This window comes from Chiloscyllium plagiosum, unplaced genomic scaffold (genome assembly GCF_037043375.1).
Source record: "Chiloscyllium plagiosum isolate Xiang-an unplaced genomic scaffold, Cpla_swu_hap1 HiC_scaffold_26, whole genome shotgun sequence".
In the NCBI taxonomy this organism is placed as follows: domain Eukaryota; kingdom Metazoa; phylum Chordata; class Chondrichthyes; order Orectolobiformes; family Hemiscylliidae; genus Chiloscyllium; species Chiloscyllium plagiosum.
Genome location: NW_028270164.1, coordinates 54937475 through 54960045, shown reverse-complemented (window position 1 = coordinate 54960045; position 22571 = coordinate 54937475). Strand labels below are relative to the sequence as shown.

General features: G+C 49.4%; 1 protein-coding gene across 1 annotated transcript in view; it reads left to right on the top strand.

The window, feature by feature from the left end:
* The first annotated feature begins 8106 nt into the window (after window positions 1-8106).
* LOC122546376 (uncharacterized) overlaps window positions 8107-22571 on the top strand; it is a 217389-nt gene continuing 202924 nt past the window's right edge. Inside the window, exons 1-3 of the mRNA XM_087973794.1 lie at window positions 8107-8337; window positions 8900-9011; window positions 11104-11275. Of these exons, the coding sequence (XP_087829920.1) occupies window positions 8107-8337; window positions 8900-9011; window positions 11104-11275 (515 nt within the window). The remainder of the gene's footprint in view (window positions 8338-8899; window positions 9012-11103; window positions 11276-22571) is intronic.

Genomic DNA, 22571 nt, shown 5'->3' with positions numbered 1-22571 from the left:
GGGACAGCACGGGGTTAGATACAGAGTAAAGCTCCCTCTACACTGTCCCCATCAAACACTCCCAAGACATGGACAGCATGGGGTTAGATACAGAGTAAAGCTCCCTCTACACTGTCCCCATCAAACACTGCCAGGACAGGGACAGCACGGGGTTAGATACATTGTAAAGCTCCCTCTACACTGTCCCCATCAAACACTCCCAAGACAGGGACAGAATGGGGTTAGATACAGAATAACGCTCTCTCTACACTGTCCCCATCGAACACTCCCAGGACAGGGACAGCATAGGGTTAGATACATTGTAAAGCTCCCTCTACACTGTCCCCCCATCAAACACTCCCAGGGCAGGGACAGCCCGGGTTAGATACAAAATAAAGCTCCCTCTACACTGTCCCCATCACACACTCCCAGGACAGGGACAGCATGGGGTTAGATACAGAGTAAAGCTCCCTCTACACTGTCCCCATCACACACTCCCAGGACAGGGACAGCATGGGGTTAGATACAGAGTAAAGCTCCCTCTACACTGTCCCCATCACACACTCCCAGGACAGGGACTGCATGGGGTTAGATACAGAGTAAAGCTCCCTCTACACTGTCCCCATCAAACACTCCCAGGACAGGGACAGCATGGGGTTAGATACAGAGTAAAGCTCCCTCTACACTGTCCATCACACACTCCCAGGACAGGGACAGCATGGGGTTAGATACAGAGTAAAGCTCCCTCTACACTGTCCCCATCACACACTCCCAGGACAGGGACAGCATGGGGTTAGATACAGAGTAAAGCTCCCTCTACACTGTCCCCATCACACACTCCCAGGACAGGGACAGCATGGGGTTAGATACAGAGTAAAGCTCCCTCTACACTGTCCCCATCACACACTCCCATGACAGGGACAGCATGGGGTTAGATACAGAGTAAAGCTCCCTCTACACTGTCCCCATCACACACTCCCAGGACAGGGACAGCATGGGGTTAGATACAGAGTAAAGCTCCCGCTAGACTGTCCCCTCATCAAACACTCCCAGGGACAGGGTGATTGTCAGTTGGAGATCATTAAGAAGAGCTGGTCAGCGTTTTATATTGCCGACTGTGAACACCCTGTGGGCCCTCTGGTGGAGGGTACTAACTGACGCTCATTTTGAGGGAATGTTGTGCTTTAGCTCACAGTGTTTTCACTGAGCCCTCAATCTGAGGTCAGCCGTTGAAATCTTTGAAGTCGCACCGCTACTTCCTCAAGGTGCTGTGTGTCATATTGTCTATTGCCCCATAAACAGCTACATTTCCTGTTCCCGATACCAAAATGCAAGCCAACATTTCCCTTTCAACTACTCACCTTGGTTAGTTTAGATATGACCCAGGTTTACATGATGAGGGCAAGTTGTATGTGGGTTATTTTCAGTGCTCTGTGTGTAGGCCAGGCATCAGTGGGCATCTTTATAACGAGGACATGCGAAACAGGAACAGGAGTAGGTCACTCGGTGCAACCAGCCTGTTCCATCATTCAGTACAATAATGACCTTCCTCAGAACATTAAAACCAAGAGCTGGTAATCTGAAAGAAAATCAGAAATTGCTGGAAAAACTCAGCAGGTCTGGCGGCAGCTGCGGAGAGAAAATCAGAATCAATGTTTTGGGTTCAGTGACCCTTCTTCAGAACTGGTGGCAACTAGGAAGAGGTTGGTATATGTGCTGAAGATGTGGAAGGGGGCAGGAATAAATGCTAGTGTGGAATTGGAGCCGAGACAGAGAGACAGACTAACAGTTGGACAGACAAAGGATTGGGTAAGGGTCAGTCTGGGCTATGAGTAGCTGCTAATGGGGACAATTAGCGGCTGACAATGGGTCGTGTGAGGTAACAGCCCATCTAATGGCAAGGCCTGGTGTGTCGGGGTTGGGGTAAGGACATGGGAGGAAGAGCTCTAAGATAATTGAACTCGACATTGAGCCCAAAGGGCCCCAAGTGGACAATGAGGTGCTGTCTTTTCAGCTTGCACTGAGCTGTACTGGAGCACTGCAGCAAACCTGAGACAGAGGGGTTGGCCAGGGAACAGGGTGGGGGGGTTAAAGCGGCAGGCAGCTGAAAACTCAGGGTTATTTCTGTGGATAGGACGCAGCTGTTCTGTGAAGTGGTTACCCAGTCTATGCGTTGTTCCCCCAGTGTAGAGGAGACCACACTGTGAGCAGCGAGTGCAGTAGACTAGATTGAGAGAAGTCTTTGAAAAGGTGACGAAGGAGGTTGATGAGGGGAAAGCGGTAGATGTGGTATATATGGATTTTAGTAAGGCGTTTGATAAGGTTCCCCATGGTAGGCTACTGCAGAAAATACAGAGGTATGGCATTGAGGGTGAGTTGGAGGTTTGGATTAGGAATTGGCTGACTGAAAGAAGACAGAGGGTAGTAGTTGATGGTAAAGGTTCATCTTGGAGTGCAGTTACTAGCGGTGTTCCACAAGGATCTGTTTTGGGACCATTGCTGTTTGTCATTTTTATAAATGACCTGGAGGAGGGGTTAGAAGGTTGGGTGAGCAAGTTTGCGGATGATACGAAAGTCGGTGGAGTTGTTGACAGTGAGGAAGGATGTGGCAGGTTACAGCAGGATATAGAGAAGCTGCAGAGCTGGGCAGAAAGGTGGCAAATGGAATTCAATGTAGCTAAGTGTGAGGTGATTCACTTTGGGAAGAATAACAAAAAGATGGGGTACTGGGCTAATGGTTGGATACTTGGTAGTGTGGATGAGCAGAGGGATCTTGGTGTCCATGTACACAGATCTCTGAAAGTTGCCACCCAGGTAAATAGTGCGGTGAGGAAGGCATATGGCGTACTGGCTTTTATTGGTAGAGGAATTGAGTTCCGGAGTCCTGAGGTCATGATGCAGTTGTATAAGACTCTGGTGCGGCCGCATCTGGAGTATTGTGTGCAGTTTTGGTCGCCATACTATAGGAAGGATGTGGAGGCACTGGAACGGGTGCAGAGGAGGTTTACCAGGATGTTGCCTGGTATGGAAGGAAGATCGTATGAGGAAAGACTGAGACACTTGGGGCTGTTTTCATTAGAGAAAAGAAGGTTTAGGGGTGACTTGATTGAGGTGTACAAGATGATTAGGGGGTTAGATAGGGTTGACAATGTGAACCTTTTCCCGCGTATGGAGTCGGGTATTACAAGGGGGCATAGCTTTAAATTAAGGGGGGGTAGATATAGGACTGAAGTTAGGGGTAGGTTCTTCACTCAACGAGTCGTAAGTTCATGGAATGCCCTGCCAGTAGCAGTGGTGGACTCTCCCTCTTTATGGGCATTTAAGCGGGCATGGATAGGTATATGGAGGATAGTGGGTTAGTATAGGTTAGGTGGGCTTGGATCGGCGCAACATCGAGGGCCAAAGGGCCTGTACTGCGCTGTATTCTTCTATGTTCTATGTTCTAAGTGCAGGTAAAGTGCTGCTTCACCTGGAAGGTCTTTATGGGACCTTGGATACTGCGGAGGGAGGGAGTAAACAGCCAGGTGTTTGCAGGGGAAGGTGCTATGGGCCCGTGGAGGTGGGGTGCGGGGGGTGCTGGCAGTGGAGGAAGAGTGGACCAAGGTGTTCCGGCGGGAATGCAGAAGGTGGATAAGGGAGGGCAGAGTGGGGGAATATGTGCTGGAGGTGGAGTGAATGATCCTCTGGGTGTGGATGTTGGAAGGATGGTAGGTGAGGACAAGGGAGGGAAGAAACTGTGGGAGATGGGTCAGAGACAGCTGAAGGCCCTGTCACCCATGCTGCAGCTTCTCTCCATTTCAATAATATTCTGTTCTTGTGTTCTCCTTTCCAAAATGAACAGCTTCACATTTCCCCACATGGGAACGTTTCCCATTTGTGAACGTTTTGGCCCATTTGCTGAAGCATTAATCTTTTCCTGCAAACTGTTTGTATCCCTCCCACAATCTACTTTTCGGTCATCTGCAAATTTGGCTACAGTGCATTCACTTCCTTCCTCGAAGTCATTGATGTGTATTGGAAACAGCATTGATCCCTGTGGCACCCAGGTAAGCCAACCCGAAAAACAACGCCTTATCCCACTCTCTGTTTCCTGCCCATGAGCCAATTCTTTATCCAACTTGAAGGGACTGTGCACTTAAGTGAACTATTACACCACAGCTGGGATTCCTTTCACTGTCTCACTCTTACAGTCTCCTGAAGAAGGGCTTATGCCCGAAACGTCGATTCTCCTGTTCCCTGGATGCTGCCTGACCTGCTGCGCTTTTCCAGCAACACATTTTCAGCTCTGATCTCCAGCATCTGCAGACCTCACTTTCTCCTCACTCTTACAGTGGCCAAACACATTTGATGTTCGAAAGGAAGTGACAATTATCTTTACACGCATCATATGCATATCGGATCATGTGTAGCTCAGTCTCAGAAACAAATCAGCCAGTCTCATTAAATAACAAAATACTAAAAATAAAGTACTTTAGCAAAGATGCAACTATTATTCACTAAAGGTTTCAAATGTGCAAATGAATCCAAATTGAGGCTCAGTGGTTAGCACTGATCGCTGATTACTAAACTCACTGATCTCGGACTAAGCCCCACTCTCTGCAACTGGCTCCTCAGTTACCGGACCCAATCAGTGAGAATTGGGGACAGTATTTCATCCTCACTAACACTCAGCACTGGAGCCCCCCCCAGGGGTGTGTACTCAGCCCCCTACTGTATCACCGTATACCCATAACGCGTCGCCAAATACCAGACTAATGCTATTTACAAGGTCGCTGATGACACCATCATAGTTGGTCGAATCTCAGATGGTGATGAAACAGACTACAGATGGGAGGTGGATGACCTGGAAAAATGGTCCAGTGAGAACAACCTAGCTCTTAATGCTGGCAAAACCAAGGAACTCATTATTGACTTTCATTGGGATGTTACACTTGCCCACCTACACAGAGGTGGAATGAGTGGAGAGTGTCAAGCTCCTAGGAATGGTCAACAACAACAAGCTTTCTTGAACTCTTCATGTGGATGCACTAATTACAAAGGCCCAACACTGTGTCTCTTCTTCCTCAGGAAGCTGAAGAAATTTGGCATGACAGCGAATACCCTTGCCAACTTTTATAGGTGCGCCATCGAGAGCATTCTGTCTGGATGTATCACTACCTGGTATGGCAACTGTACCATTCAAGATCGGAGATGGTTACAGAGAGTGGTGAACTCAGCCCGGACAATCACAAAGGCCAACCTCCCATCAACAGAGCTGAAAATGTGTTGCTGGAAAAGCGCTTTTCCAGCAACACATTTTTCAGCTCTGATCTCCAGCATCTGCAGTCCACACTTTCTCCTCCCATCTACAGAATCCATCTCCCAGGCCCACTGTCAAGGAAAGGCCGCCAGCATTCTCAAAGATCCATCCCACCCTGGCAATGTTTTTCTACAACCTCTACCATCGGGGAGAAGGTACAGAAGCCTTAACACACGCACCAGCCGGTTTCGCAACAGTTTCTACCCTACTGTTGTTAGAATACTGAATGGACTCACAAACTCTTAACATTCACCTGTACCTGTGTTTTTGTTTTCGCCGCTGTTTACCCATTATTTACTATCTATGTACTTAACCCTGTGATCTGCCTGTATTGCTCGCGAGGCAAAGCTTTTCATTGTGCCTCAGTACACGTGACAATAAATTCAATTCAATTCAGTTCAATTGAGTGCTAGTGCCTGGGTTTGATTCCAGCCTTGGGTGACTGTGTGGTGTTTATAAATTCTCATTGTGTCTGCGTGGGTTTCCTTTGGATTCTGGGTTTCCTCCCACAATCCAAAGACGGGCAGGTTAGGTGATTTGGCTGTGCTAAATTGTTCAGAGTTCAGAGATGTGTAGGTTTGGTAGATTGTTCAGGGGTGAAATGTAGGGGAACGGGTCTCAGTGGGTTACTCTTCAGAGGGTCGGTGTGGACTGGTTGGGCCTGTTTCAACACTGTAGGGAATCTAATCTAATCTACAAAAAAGTGGAACACAGCGTGTCCCAGATGTGATTCGATTGGTCAAACTACCCTGCTATAAGCAAATGCACACTGTATTCTTACAGCACTGTTAAATACCATACAGAAAAAAAGAATTGGCATAATTTTAACTCTAACAAAATACTTAAAATATATATTATTTAACCGCAACTCAACAATTGTTCCAGCATAACAACCTTCCATAAACACACCTTTGGCAAAGGCAAGTTCAGAAAAAAACAGGTTTCCCTCACTTGCTATCTCCTCCTGTCCAGGAGAAGGGACACTGACAGAATTAATCTCGCAGCAGCGAGAGAGAGAGAGAGTTCAAGCTTTTGTAGCAGCAGCGAGAGAGAACTGTATCTAGCAGCTTCAACCACAATACCTCAAATTCAACAATTGAAAGCAAAACTAAAACCCAGGATTTGCATGAGCTTGACTCCACCTATGCATTTTTAAAAACCTACTTTATAAAACAACCCAAAAGCTGTTTACTCTGCTTTCTATGGGGCAGATGCATCGTCATCAAGTTTACAACGGGATAGACAAGTTCCTTTTAGTGGCACCTTGTCACACCAGCCAGTTATAGTACGAACTAAAGTTTGAGACAACATGTCTTTATAACAGTATCAACCCTGCATTTCAAAAATTAAAGAAAATCCCTGTATTGCCTTGAGCATAGAATATTAAGGGGTTACCTAAGCAGTTTTCCAGGGACAGCAGACATTTGCAACAGAGCTGTTGAGGCTGGTGTTACAGCTACAAATGTTAGAAAGATGCACAAAGTAAGATCCCACAGATGGTAATATCATTATCAATCTGTTCTGGCTTGCTGACTAAGGTGGTGGTGGTGGGGGGGGGTGGATGCGAGTGAACGCACCAAAGGAAATCCTCTGGTTTTTCTTGGAAATAATCGTTTCCGTCCACCTGAGGGGGAATGTGGGGCTTTGGTTTAATGTTCTATCGGGGAGACAGCACATCTGACAGTAGGTAAAAATAAGGACTGCAGATGCTGGAAACCAGATTCTAGATCAGAGTGGCACTGGAAAAGCACAGCAGGTCAGGCAGCAGCCGAGGAGCAGGAAAATCAACGTTTCGGACAAAAGCCCTTCATCAGGAATACAGCTGTGTGTGTCTGTGTCTGCGTGTGTGTGTTTGTGAGTGCGTGTGTGAGTGTGTGTCTGTGAGTGTGTGTTTGTGTCTGTGTGTGTGTGTCTGTGTGCATGTTTGTGAGTGTGTGTGTGCGTGTGTGTAGTTATATGTCCGTGTATGGGTGTCTGTGTGTGTGTGTGCATGTGAAAATGTCTTTGTGTCTGTGTGAATGTGTGTGTCTGTGTGTGAAAGTGCCTCTGCGTCTGTGTGTGTGTGTGTATATGTGTGCGTGTGTGAGAGTGTGTCTGTGTGTGTGCATGTGTGAGAGTGTGTGTGTGTCTGTGTGTGTGTGCGTGTGTGTGAGAGTGTGTCTGTGTGTGTGTGTCTGTGTGTGTGTGCATGTGTGAGAGTGTGTGTGTGTCTGTGTGTGTGTGTCTGTGTGTGTGTGTGTCTGTGTGTGTGTATGTGTGTGTGAGAGTGTGTCTGTGTGTGTGTGTATGTGTGCTTGTGTGAGAGTGTGTCTGTGTGTGTGTGTCTGTGTGTGTGTGCATGTGTGAGAGTGTGTGTGTGTCTGTGTGTGTGTGTGTGTCTGTGTGTGTGTGTGTGTGTCTGTTTGTGTGTGTGTGTGCGTGTGTGTGTGTGTCTGTGTGCGTGTGTGTGTGTGCGTGTGTGTGTGCGCGTGTGTGTGTGTGCGCGTGTGTGTGTGTGCGCGTGTGTGTGTGTGTGTGTGTGCGCGTGTGTGCGTGTGTGTGTCTGTGTGTGTGTGAGGGTCTCGACAGTGTGGAGAGTGCAGTTTGGGATTTGAGGGATGGGGAGGTGGGGGATGAGATGAGGATCCTGGGGGTGAGGGGGGGGTGGGGGGAGCGGGAGGGGGGGTTGCAGCTGGTGATGCCAGCCTCAGGGTGATGGTTGTCTGCTTGCACTGAAGGTTCTATTTCCATGTCGTGTGACTTTATGAATCTATCGACCAAATCAAACCAGCCTCTGTCTGTGTCTCTCCCTCTTAGCCCCCACTAGAAATCAGCACTGAGCAGCCGTGATGGACGAGCAGACGGAACCCACCCCCAGTGTCCCGAAAGGGGTGACCCCTCGGCAGGGCCGGAGGACTGCGAGACGGCGGCGAGGCCTACAGAACCCCCAGGATTCACCCCAACTGGGGCAAGAGGCCAGCTGGAGTTCCGGGGAACGCTTCATTGTGGAGAAGGTGCATGAGTTTTTCCAGGAATGCAGTGGAGCTGAGAGGGGCTTCATCACTCGAGATGACATGAAGGTGAGAGGAGCTCTGATTGGTCCATCTCCTCGAGCTTTTAATCAGAGACTTCAATAAAAGCCTGGGCCTGTATGTCACTGAAACCTGGGCAATACTCAACACTTAAAACACCGCCGTGAACATGATGACACATACTGGATTAATTCAGCAAGTCGAGCAATGATAAAACGATTTCTCTCTCCAGGTTCTCTCACCTTTACTGATCAGTTTAATCATTCCACACGTTGAAAGTGGCTAACACTGCCACAATGACTCACATCGCCTCTTATAGAGGTGGGCGGGGGGAGTTGAGGTGCGGGGTACAGAGGTGAGAGGGGTAGGGGTGGGGGAGAAGAGGTGAGGGGTGTAAGGGTGAGGGAGGGGAAATGTGAGGTGAAGGGGGAGGTAGGTGAGTGTTGAGAGGTGCCAAGTGAATGCAGATTTTGAACAGAGACATTGACATGACCTTCGACCTCAACGGAGGCAGCTCATTGCGGACAGACTGCACATTGGGAGGTGAGTGAACCTTTGTGGATATGTCTCTGTGAATTTAACTGCCTTCTCTTGATTTTTCTTTGCTCAGAAACTGCAGGACAAATTTGCTTTCAGTCCTGAGGAGTTAGAGATGGTGTTCAACAAACTGGACGTTAATCAGAGCGGCCAACTCACTCCCGAGAAGCTGACCAAGGGCCTGAGTAAGTCCACAATGCTCCCTCTGGGTGAATAGTCATTGGGTAACACTGAGGCGACAGAGAGCCAGCCCCGGGCACACCCCAGGGGTGTGACTATCTCAGTCATCTCCCCCGCAGACACACACTGGCGTGGTCATACAGAGGAGAGGTCTTTTACACACCTGCTCATGTTATACAGAGTCCTGTGAACTGAGAAGAGACCTTTCAGGAGCTCTCACTGCTGGTCTCAGCTCTGACCCCTCTGTGTGAATTCACGATGTGTGGGAACAGTTCTCACGAGGAGAAAGTGAGGTCTGCAGATGCTGGAGATCAGAGCTGAAAATGTGTTGCTGGAAAAGCGCAGCAGGTCAGGCAGCATCCAGGGAACAGGAGAATCGACGTTTTGGGCATGAGCCCTTCTTCAGGAATGAATTTTAACCTACTGCGAATCCTCTTACAAGGATGCCTTCCTTGAAGAAGCTCTCTTCCTCCCTCTACAAAGATTTCAGTAAGTCCCTCTCTCACTGCACACCCCAGGTCATCTCCTCTGCAGATTCCTGAAGAAGGGCTTATGCCCGAAACATCGACTCTCCTGTTCCCTGGATGCTGCCTGACCTGCTGCGCTTTTCCAGCAACACATTTTCAACAGTTCTCACTTACCTGCTGGGACTCCTTCAAGTTCACAGGTAAACTGCAGGAGTAGGGTTCTGCTGTTCATCACCTCCCTGGCTGAATCATGTCCTTTTCCTAATAAGGTCCACTTTTAGGTGCTAATATTTTGTGTTAATAAAAGGTCAAGCGGCCATTCAGCCCATCGACAAATCCCCACTGTGCTGTTATTGTACAAAGGCATTTTATCAGTTAGAAGTCTCTGATTAAAGCTGGCTCCAGCCCAAACCGCCTCCACCTATACCCCACGGAGACTCTTCCACCTTCATCCTCACCCACAGCCTCCCCCCACTGCAACCCAACCCAGTCGGGGTGGGGGGTGGGGAGGGTGGAGTAGAGAGGGGAACGTGAATGGGAGAGTGAGCATGAAATGAGGGAAAGTTGAACGGGATGGTGAGAGTGTGATCAGGGAGGGGCTCAGTGAGTGTGACCGGGCAAGGCAATCATTAAGTAGGGAAAGGGGGAGGGAGGGGGGCAGTGAGTGGGCGAGGGGGACTGTGAGGGGGGGAGGGGCCAGTGAGTGGGGGAGGGGCCAGTGAGTGGGGGAGGGAGATTAAGCAGTGTGTGGGGGACGGGGACAGTGAGTGAGGGAGGGGGAATAAATAATGTGTGGGTAAGGGGACAGTGAGTGAGGGAGGGGGCAGTGAGTGAGGGAGGGAACAGTGAGTGGGGGATGGGGAATAAGCAGTGTGTGGGGGGGACAGTGAGTGAGGGAGGGGGCAGTGAATGGGGGAGGGGGACAGTGATGGGGGAGGGTGACAGTGAGTGGGGGAAGGGGACAGTGAGTGGGGGAGGGGCAGTGAGTGAGCGAGGGTGTCAATGAGTGGGGTAGGGGGAACGGGCAGTGGGTGGGGAAGGGGGACGGCGAGTGGGGGAGGGGCAGTGAGTGAGGGAGGGTGTCAATGAGTGGGGTAGGGGGAATGGGCAGTGGATGGAGAAGGGGGACAGTGAGTGGGGGATTGGGCAGTGAGTGAGTGAGGGGGTCAATGAGTGGGGTAGGGGGAATGGGCAGTGGGTGGGGGAGGAGGCAGTGAGTGAGAGGTGCCAATGATCGAAGGAGGGGGTCAGGCGGTGAGGTGGGGTAGGTTTGTGCCATAAGGAGTTTGAGGTGAGTTTAATGTGTTGAATGGACAGTGCACAGAGCCCTGTGTATTGGCACCTCCCTCGGTTCCTCCAATATATGATCTGTGAATGACTGAGGGGGATGGTTCCAGTTCAGTAACACTGTTCCTCACTGACTGTTTGTCCAGCTCAGGCTCTGAGAGACGTGAGACGTTTCCGTTTCTGTTTCAGGGGGTATCTCTCGAGTACCTGGTTTTTATAATACAGACACAGTCACTTTGAGCCAGTGCTCAAGCTGGGACTAGGCCTGACCCCTTTCTCTGGGTGAGGAGTTTGATGTCAGATCTTTGAACTAAACATTAACTCTCTGGGCTACAATCTGCAGGCCACTTTCTAACAGATCAGAGGTTGGGCGCGGATGGCTCTGAGGCACAGAACCTTCCAGAATCTTTGTATCAATCCCAGAGCCTGCAGCAGCAGGTCGAAGTGGAAGACGAGGAAAAGCAACTGTTTGCTGCACTGATGGAGAGACTGGGAGCCAGTACAATCTTCCCAGAGTAAGTGGATGGTGTGGCTCTCTAACCGGAGTCTGTCAAGAGCTGTCACTTGTTCTTTTAGGAAAAGTGTGTGTGTGCCAGAGATAGCAGGCTCCAACTGTAGAGGCTTCCTGCGTTTCACAACCACACGCTGCTCAACATTTCCCTCGTTTCTTTTCCTGAAGGCAGGTCCAACCCACTGAACCATGAGCCAACCCCCTTCAAGCTGCTCATTGAAAGGTTTCAGATTCACAGGCAATGTATAGTACAGGAGGACAGTATTCAGCCCATCGTGTTTACCCAGCTCAATAAATGAGTATCAGTACACCTGATGAAGGGCTTTTGCCCGAAATGTCGATTTTCCTGCTCCTCGGATGCTGCCTGACCTGCTGTGCTTTTCCAGCAACACACTGATCTAAACTCTGGTTCCCAGCATCTGCAGTCCTCACTTTTGCCTCATTACCCAGTGGATATCTCCTGCCTTTTCCTCATCTCCTTATGCACCATCTCGATCCAAATAACCATCCAATACCCTCTCCTGTGGGAAAAACACTTCTCCTCACATCACATTTGCTCTTTTTGCACATCACTAAATCTGTTCCCTCTTATTCCTGTTCCTTTTCTGAGTGGGAACAGCTTCTCCCTAACTACGGGGCGACTCATGATTTTGTAAAACACCTCTGCTTCTTCTCTCCCAAGAGAACAGTCCCAGTTTAGAATCCCTACAGCATGGCAGCAGGCCATTCAGCCCATCGACTCCGTATCGACCCTCCGAGGAGCATCCCATTTAGATCCAACCCCCTATCCCTGTAATCCTGCATTTCCCAAGGCTAATCCACCTGGCCTGTACATCCCTGAACACAATGGACAAGTTAGCATGGCCAACCCACCCATCTTTGGACTGTGGGAAGAAACCAGAGGAAACCCACGCAGACTTGGGGAGAATGTGTAAACTCCACACAGACAGTCGCCCGAGGTGGGAATCGAACCCAGGTCCCTGGTGCTGTGAGGCAGCAGTGCTTAACCACTGAGCCGCAGTGCACATCTTCAATCTAACCTTATTGTTGGGGTTTCTAATCGCTGGAATCAATTTTATAAATTGCTTCTGCACTCTCTCCCATGTGTTCAGATATTTCCTATAATGTGGTGCCCGCGACTGTACACGATACTCCCAGTGTGGTCTAACAAGGGTTTTATACAAATTCAACATCACCTCCTTGCCCTTGTACTCTATGCTTCTCAGAAAGCTGAGGACACTTATTAACTCCTCTCTCCATCTGTCCTGCCACCTTCAATGATCTGTGCACATATACACCCAGGTCTCTCTGCTCCTGCCCCTCCTTTCAAATTTTACACCCGATTTTATATTGTCACAGAGTTATAGACTCCTACAGCACGGAGACAGGCCCTTTGGCTCAACTGGTCCATGCTGACCAAAATATCCGTCCACACTAACCCCATTTCCCTGCACTTGGCCCATATCCTTCTAAACCTTTCCTATTCATGTATTTGTCCAAATTGCCTTTTAAATGTTGTTAATGTACCCGCCTCAACCACTTCTGCTGGCAGCTCACTCCATATGTGTACCACCCTCTGTGTAAAAAAAGTTGCCCCTCAGGTTCCCTTTTATTCTTTCCCCTCTAACCTTAAACTGGTGGCCTTTCTAGTCCTCGATTCCCCAAACCTGGGACAAAGACTGAGTGCATTCACCCTATCCATGCCTCTCATGATCTTATACACCTCTATAAGATCTCCCCTCAGTCTCCTACGCTCTAAAGAAAAAAGTCCTAGCTTGTCCAACCTCTCCCTAGAAGTCAGACCCTTGAGTCCTAGCAACATCTTTGCAAATTCCTTCTGCACTCTTTCCAGTTTAATAACATCCTTCCTGTAACAAGGTGACCAAAACTGAACTCAATACTCCAAGTACAGCCTCACCAATGTCCTCTATAACTGCAACATAACTTCCCAACTTCTCTACTCATTGCCCCGACTGATGAAGGCCAGTGTGCCTCCAGCCTTCTTCACTGCCCTGTCTACCTGGGACTCGACTTTCAGAGAACCACGCACCTGAGCTCCAAGGTCCCTCTGTTCCACTACACTCCACCATGAAACTCCTGCCTTGATTTGACTTTCCAAAATACAAGACCTCACATTTATCTATATTAAACTCCATTTGCCATTTCTTGGCCCACCTCCCCAGCTGATCAAGGTCCTGCTGCAGTTTCTGATAACCTTCCTCCCTGTCCACGATACCTCTTATTTTAGTGTCATCTGCAAACTTACTAATCATGCCTCGTACATTCTCATTGAAGTTATTGATATCAATAACAAACAGGAATGGGCCCAGCACCGACCCCTGAGACTCTCCACTAGTCACGGGCCTCCAGTCTGACAAACATCCTTCCACTATTACCCTCAGCTTCCTGGATTCCATGCCATTTAACCTCCCACAGCAGCCTATCATGTGGAACCTTATCAAAGGCCTTACTGCAATCTATGAGACAGTGAGGACCGCAGATGCTGGAGATCAGAGTTGAGAGAGTGTTGCTGGAAAAGCGCAGCAGGTCAGGCAGCATCCGAGGAGCAGGAGAATCGGCGTTTCGGGCCGGAGCCCTTCATCAGGAAGGCCGGAGCCTTCATCATTCTTCATTCCTGATGCAGGACTCCGGCCTGAAACATTGATTTTCCTGCTCCTCGGATGCTGCCTGACCTGCTGTGCTTTTCCAGCAACATACTCTCAACTCCATACAAACTACATCTACCACCCTACCCTCGTCATCCTTCCTGGTCACATCATCGAAGAACACGACCACATTTGTGAGGCATGATCTCCCACGCACAAAGCCATGCTGACGCTTTCTAATCAAACCCTGTCTTTCCAAATGCATGTAGATCTTACCTCAGGATCTTCTCAAGTAACTCACCCACCACACAGGTTAGACTTACTGGTCTAGAATTCCCAGGCTTTTCTTTGCAGCCCTTCCTGAATAAGGGCATAACATTCGCTGCCCTCCAGTTTTCCGGGACCTCGCCCGTGGCTAACGATGATGCACAAATATCAGCCAGGGCCCGTTCAATTCCTTCTCGAGCCTGTTGCTGTGCTCTTGGATATATCTGGTCAGGACCAGGAGACCTCTCCACCTTCCTACATTCTAATACATCCAACAGCTCCTCTACTGTGAGATGGACTGTCCCCAAGATATCACCACAAACTAAGGCATGTGGGATGTATCAGTGTGTTACAGTGAGGGGTGTGGGGTATATCAGAGTGTTACAGTGAGGGGTGTGGGGAATATCAGTGTGTTACAGTGAGGGGTGTGGAGTATATCAGAGTGTTACAGTGAGGGGTGAGGGGTATATCAGGCTGTTACAGTGAGGGGTGAGGGTTATATCAGACTGTTACAGTGAGGGGTGTGGGGTATATCAGTGTGTTACAGTGAGGGGTGTGGGGTATATCAGGGTGTTACAGTAAGGGATGTGGATTATATCAGTGTGTTACAGTGAGGGGTGTGGGGTATATCAGAGTGTTACAGTGAGGGGTGTGGGGTATATCAGTTTGTTACAGTGAGGGGTGTGGGGTATATCAGTGTGTTACAGTGCGGGGTGAGGGGTATATAAGTGTGTTACAGTGAGGGGTGTGGGGTATATCAGTGTGTTACAGTGAGGGGTGTGGGGTATATCAGTGTGTTACAGTGAGGGGTGTGGAGTATGTCAGTGTTTTACAGTGAGGGGTGTGGGGTATGTCAGTGTGTTACAGTGAGGGGTGTGGGGTATATCAGAGTGTTACAGTGAGGGGTGTGGGGTATATCAGGGTGTTACAGTGCGGGGTGTGGGGTATATCAGGGTATTACAGTGAGGGGTGTGGGGTATATCAGAGTGTTACAGTGAGGGGTGTGGAGTATGTCAGTGTTTTACAGTGAGGGGTGTGGGGTATATCAGTGTGTTACAGTGAGGGGTGTGGGGTATGTCAGTGTGTTACAGTGAGGGGTGTGGGGTATATCAGAGTGTTACAGTGAGGGGTGTGGGGTATATCAGGGTGTTACAGTGCGGGGTGTGGGGTATATCAGGGTATTACAGTGAGGGGTGTGGGGTATATCAGTGTGTTACAGTGAGGGGTGTGGAGTATGTCAGTGTTTTACAGTGAGGGGTGTGGGGTATATCAGTGTGTTACAGTGAGGGGTGTGGGGTATGTCAGTGTGTTACAGTGAGGGGTGTGGGGTATATCAGAGTGTTACAGTGAGGGGTGTGGGGTATATCAGGGTGTTACAGTGCGGGGTGTGGGGTATATCAGGGTATTACAGTGAGGGGTGTGGGGTATATCAGAGTGTTACAGTGAGGGGTGTGGAGTATGTCAGTGTTTTACAGTGAGGGGTGTGGGGTATATCAGTGTGTTACAGTGAGGGGTGTGGGGTATGTCAGTGTGTTACAGTGAGGGGTGTGGGGTATATCAGAGTGTTACAGTGAGGGGTGTGGGGTATATCAGGGTGTTACAGTGCGGGGTGTGGGGTATATCAGGGTATTACAGTGAGGGGTGTGGGGTATATCAGTGTGTTACAGTGAGGGGTGTGGAGTATGTCAGTGTTTTACAGTGAGGGGTGTGGGGTATATCAGTGTGTTACAGTGAGGGGTGTGGGGTATGTCAGTGTGTTACAGTGAGGGGTGTGGGGTATATCAGAGTGTTACAGTGAGGGGTGTGGGGTATATCAGGGTGTTACAGTGCGGGGTGTGGGGTATATCAGGGTATTACAGTGAGGGGTGTGGGGTATATCAGAGTGTTACAGTGAGGGGTGTGGGATGTATCAGTGTGTTACAGTGAGGGGTGTGGGGTATATCAGTGTGTTACAGTGAGGGGTGTGGGGTATATCAGGGTGTTACAGTAAGGGATGTGGATTATATCAGTGTGTTACAGTGAGGGGTGTGGGGTATATCAGAGTGTTACAGTGAGGGGTGTGGGGTATATCAGTTTGTTACAGTGAGGGGTGTGGGGTATATCAGTGTGTTAAAGTGCGGGGTGTGGGGTATATCAGTGTGTTACAGTGAGGGGAGTGGGGTATATCAGTGTGTTACAGTGAGGGGTGTGGGGTATGTCAGTGTGTTACAGTGCGGGGTGTGGGGTATATCAGTGTGTTACAGTGAGGGGTGTGAGGTATATCAGTGTGTTACAGTGCGGGGTGTGGGGTATATCAGTGTGTTACAGTGAGGGGTGTGGGGTATATCAGTGTGTTACAGTGAGGGGTGTGGAGTATGTCAGTGTTATACAGTGAGGGGTGTGGGGTATATCAGTGTGTTACAGTGAGGGGTGTGGGGTATATCAGTGTGTTACAGTGCGGGGTGTGGGGTATATCAGTGTGTTACAGTGAGGGGTGTGGGGTATATCAGTGTGTTACAGTGAGGGGTGTGGGGTATATCAGTGTGTTACAGTGAGGGGTGTGGGGTATATCAGTGTGTTACAGTGAGGGGTGTGGGGTATATCAGAGTGTTACAGTGAGGGGTGTGGGGTATATCAGAGTGTTACAGTGAGCGGTGTGGGGTATATCAGTGTGTTACAGTGAGGGGTGTGGGGTATATCAGAGTGTTACAGTGAGGGGTGTGGGGTATATCAGTGTGTTACAGTGAGGGGTGTGGGGTATATCAGTGTGTTACAGTTAGGGGTGTGGGGTATATCAGAGTGTTACAGTGAGGGGTGTGGGGTATATCAGTGTGTTACAGTGAGGGGTGTGGGGTATATCAGAGTGTTACAGTGAGGGGTGTGGGGTATATCAGTTTGTTACAGTGAGGGGTGTGGGGTATATCAGTGTGTTACAGTGCGGGGTGTGGGGTATATCAGTGTGTTACAGTGAGGGGTGTGGGGTATATCAGTGTGTTACAGTGAGGGGTGTGGAGTATGTCAGTGTTTTACAGTGAGGGGTGTGGTGTATATCAGTGTGTTACAGTGAGGGGTGTGGGGTATGTCAGTGTGTTACAGTGCGGGGTGTGGGGTATATCAGTGTGTTACAGTGCGGGGTGTGGGGTATATCAGTGTGTTACAGTGCGGGGTGTGGGGTATATCAGGGTATTACAGTGAGGGGTGTGGGGTATATCAGAGTGTTACAGTGAGGGGTGTGGGATTTATCAGTGTGTTACAGTGAGGGGTGTGGGGTATATCAGTGTGTTACAGTGAGGGGTGTGGGGTACATCAGAGTGTTACAGTGAGGGGTGTGGGGTATATCAGTGTGTTACAGTGAGGGGTGTGGGGTATATCAGGGTGTTACAGTGAGGGGTGTGGGGTATATCAGAGTGTTACAGTGAGGGGTATGGAGTATATCAGTGTTTTACAGTGAGGGGTGTGGGGTATATCAGAGTGTTACAGTGAGGGGTGTGGGGTATATCAGTGTGTTACAGTGAGGGGTGTGGGGTATGTCAGTGTGTTACAGTGAGGGGTGTGGGGTATATCAGTGTGTTACAGTGAGGGGTGTGGGGTATATCAGTGTGTTACAGTGAGGGGTGTGGGGTATATCAGAGTGTTACAGTGAGGGGTGTGGGGTATGTCAGTGTGTTACAGTGAGGGGTGTGGGGTATATCAGAGTGTTACAGTGAGGGGTGTGGAGTATATCAGTGTATTACAGTGAGGGGTGTGGGGTATATCAGTGTGTTACAGTGAGGGGTGTGGGGTATATCAGTGTGTTACAGTGAGGGGAGTGGGGTATATCAGTGTGTTACAGTGAGGGGTGTGGGGTATATCAGTGTGTTACAGTGAGGGGTGTGGGGTATGTCAGTGTGTTACAGTGCGGGGTGTGGGGTATATCAGTGTGTTACAGTGAGAGGTGTGAGGTATATCAGTGTATTACAGTGCGGGGTGTGGGGTATATCAGTGTGTTACAGTGAGGGGTGTGGGGTATATCAGTGTGTTACAGTGAGGGGTGTGGAGTATGTCAGTGTTATACAGTGAGGGGTGTGGGGTATATCAGTGTGTTACAGTGAGGGGTGTGGGGTATATCAGTGTGTTACAGTGAGGGGTGTGGTGTATATCAGTGTGTTACAGTGAGGGGTGTGGGGTATATCAGTGTGTTACAGTGAGGGGTGTGGGGTATATCAGAGTGTTACAGTGAGGGGTGTGGGGTATATCAGAGTATTACAGTGAGCGGTGTGGGGTATATCAGTGTGTTACAGTGAGGGGTGTGGGGTATATCAGAGTGTTACAGTGAGGGGTGTGGGGTATATCAGTGTGTTACAGTGAGGGGTGTGGGGTACATCAGTGTGTTACAGTTAGGGGTGTGGGGTATATCAGAGTGTTACAGTGAGGGGTGTGGGGTATATCAGTGTGTTACAGTGAGGGGTGTGGGGTATATCAGAGTGTTACAGTGAGGGGTGTGGGGTATATCAGTTTGTTACAGTGAGGGGTGTGGGGTATATCAGTGTGTTACAGTGCGGGGTGTGGGGTATATCAGTGTGTTACAGTGAGGGGTGTGGGGTATATCAGTGTGTTACAGTGAGGGGTGTGGAGTATGTCAGTGTTTTACAGTGAGGGGTGTGGTGTATATCAGTGTGTTACAGTGAGGGGTGTGGGGTATGTCAGTGTGTTACAGTGCGGGGTGTGGGGTATATCAGTGTGTTACAGTGCGGGGTGTGGGGTATATCAGTGTGTTACAGTGCGGGGTGTGGGTTATATCAGTGTATTACAGTGAGGGGTGTGGGGTATATCAGAGTGTTACAGTGAGGGGTGTGGGATTTATCAGTGTGTTACAGTGAGGGGTGTGGGGTATATCAGTGTGTTACAGTGAGGGGTGTGGGGTACATCAGAGTGTTACAGTGAGGGGTGTGGGCTATATCAGTGTGTTACAGTGAGCGGTGTGGGGTATATCAGGGAGTTACAGTGAGGGGTATGGAGTATATCAGTGTTTTACAGTGAGGGGTGTGGGGTATATTAGTGTGTTACAGTGAGGGGTGTGGAGTATGTCAGTGTTTTACAGTGAGGGGTGTGGGGTATATCAGTGTGTTACAGTGAGGGGTGCGGGGTATGTCAGTGTGTTACAGTGCGGGGTGTGGGGTATATCAGTGTGTTACAGTGCGGGGTGTGGGGTATATCAGTGTGTTACAGTGCGGGGTGTGGGGTATATCAGGGTATTACAGTGAGGGGTGTGGGGTATATCAGAGTGTTACAGTGAGGGGTGTGGGGTATATCAGTGTGTTACAGTGAGGGGTGTGGAGTATATCAGTGTGTTACAGTGAGGGGTGTGGGGTATATCAGTGTGTTACAGTGAGGGGTGTGGGGTATGTCAGTGTGTTACAGTGAGGGGTGTGGGGTATATCAGTGTGTTACAGTGAGGGGTGTGGGGTATATCAGTGTGTTACAGTGAGGGGTGTGGGGTATATCAGAGTGTTACAGTGAGGGGTGTGGAGTATATCAGTGTATTACAGTGAGGGGTGTGGGGTATATCAGAGTGTTACAGTGAGGGGTGTGGAGTATATCAGTGTATTACAGTGAGGGGTGTGGGGTATATCAGTGTGTTACAGTGAGGGGTGTGGGGTATATCAGTGTGTTACAGTGAGGGGTGTGGGGTATATCAGAGTGTTACAGTGAGGGGTGTGGGGTATATCAGAGTGTTACAGTGAGCGGTGTGGGGTATATCAATGTGTTACAGTGAGGGGTGTGGGGTATATCAGTGTGTTACAGTGAGGGTTGTGGGGTATATTAGTGTGTTACAGTGAGGGGTGTGGAGTATGTCAGTGTTTTACAGTGAGGGGTGTGGGGTATATCAGTGTGTTACAGTGAGGGGTGTGGGGTAAGTCAGTGTGTTACAGTGCGGGGTGTGGGGTATATCAGTGTGTTACAGTGCGGGGTGTGGAGTATATCAGGGTATTACAGTGAGGGGTGTGGGGTATATCAGAGTGTTACAGTGAGGGGTGTGGGGTATATCAGTGTGTTACAGTGAGGGGTGTGGAGTATATCAGTGTGTTACAGTGAGGGGTGTGGGGTATATCAGAGTGTTACAGTGAGGGGTGTGGGGTATATCAGTGTGTTACAGTGAGGGGTGTGGGGTATGTCAGTGTGTTACAGTGAGGGGTGTGGGGTATATCAGAGTGTTACAGTGAGGGGTGTGGGGTATATCAGTGTGTTACAGTGAGGGGTGTGGGGTATATCAGAGTGTTACAGTGAGGGGTGTGGAGTATATCAGTGTATTACAGTGAGGGGTGTGGGGTATATCAGAGTGTTAGAGTGAGGGGTGTGGAGTATATCAGTGTATTACAGTGAGGGGTGTGGGGTATATCAGTGTGTTACAGTGAGGGGTGTGGGGTATATCAGTGTGTTACAGTGAGGGGTGTGGGGTATATCAGAGTGTTACAGTGAGGGGTGTGGGGTATATCAGAGTGTTACAGTGAGCGGTGTGGGGTATATCAGTGTGTTACAGTGAGGGGTGTGGGGTATATCAGTGTGTTACAGTGAGGGGTGTGGGGTATATTAGTGTGTTACAGTGAGGGGTGTGGAGTATGTCAGTGTTTTACAGTGAGGCGTGTGGGGTATATCAGTGTGTTACAGTGAGGGGTGTGGAGGATGTCAGTGTGTTACAGTGTGGGGTGTGGGGTATATCAGTGTGTTACAGTGCGGGGTGTGGGGTATATCAGTGTGTTACAGTGCGGGGTGTGGGGTATATCAGGGTATTACAGTGAGGGGTGTGGGGTATATCACAGTGTTACAGTGAGGGGTGTGGGATATATCAGTGTGTTACAGTGAGGGGTGTGGGGTATATCAGTGTGTTACAGTGAGGGGTGTGGGGTATATCAGAGTGTTACAGTGAGGGGTGTGGCGTATATCAGTGTGTTACAGTGAGGGGTGTGGGGTATATCAGTGTGTTACAGTGAGTGGTGTGGGGTATATCAGAGTGTTACAGTGAGGGGTGTGGGGTATATCAGTGTGTTACAGTGAGGGGTGTGGGGTATATCAGAGTGTTACAGTGAGGGGTGTGGAGTATATCAGTGTATTACAGTGAGGGTGTGGGGTATATCAGTGTGTTACAGTGAGGGGTGTGGGGTATATCAGTGTGTTACAGTGAGGGGTGTGGGGTATATCAGAGTGTTACAGTGAGGGGTGTGGGGTATATCAGAGTGTTACAGTGAGGGGTGTGGGGTATATCAGAGTGTTACAGTGAGGGGTGTGGGGTATATCAGTGTGTTACAGTGAGGGGTGTGGGGTATATCAGTGTGTTACAGTGAGGGGTGTGGGGTATATCAGAGTGTTACAGTGAGGGGTGTGGGGTATATCAGTTTGTTGCAGTGAGGGGTGTGGGGTATATCAGTGTGTTACAGTGAGGGGTGTGGGGTATATCAGTGTGTTACAGTGAGGAGTGTGGGGTATATCAGTGTGTTACAGTGAGTGGTGTCGGGTATATCAGTGTGTTACAGTGAGGGATGTGGGGTATATCAGTGTGTTACAGTGAGGGGTGTGGGGTATATCAGAGTATTACAGTGAGGGGTGTGGGGTATATCAGTTTGTTACAGTGAGGGGTGTGGGGTATATCAGTGTGTTACAGTGAGGGGTGTGGGGTATATCAGAGTGTTACAGTGAGGGGTGTGGGGTATATCAGTTTGTTACAGTCCGGGGTGTGGGGTATATCAGGGTATTACAGTAAGGGGTGTGGGGTATATCAGAGTGTTACAGTGAGGGGTGTGGGATGTATCAGTGTGTTACAGTGAGGGGTGTGGGGTATATCAGTGTGTTACAGTGAGGGGTGTGGGGTATATCAGAGTGTTACAGTGAGGGGTGTGGGGTATATCAGTGTGTTACAGTGAGGGGTGTGGGGTATATCAGAGTGTTACAGTGAGGGGTGTGGGGTATATCAGTTTGTTACAGTGAGGGGTGTGGGGTATATCAGTGTGTTACAGTGTGGGGTGTGGGGTATATCAGTGTGTTACAGTGAGGGGTGTGGGGTATATCAGTGTGTTACAGTGAGGGGTGTGGGGTATATCAGAGTGTTACAGTGAGGGGTGTGGAGTATATCAGTGTATTACAGTGAGGGGTGTGGGGTATATCAGTGTGTTACAGTGAGGGGTGTGGGGTATGTCAGTGTGTTACAGTGCGGGGTGTGGGGTATATCAGTGTGTTACAGTGCGGGGTGTGGGGTATATCAGTGTGTTACAGTGCGGGGTGTGGGGTATATCAGGGTATTACAGTGAGGGGTGTGGGGTATATCAGAGTGTTACAGTGAGGGGTGTGGGGTATATCAGTGTGTTACAGTGAGGGGTGTGGAGTATATCAGTGTGTTACAGTGAGGGGTGTGGGGTATGTCAGTGTGTTACAGTGCGGGGTGTGGGGTATATCAGTGTGTTACAGTGCGGGGTG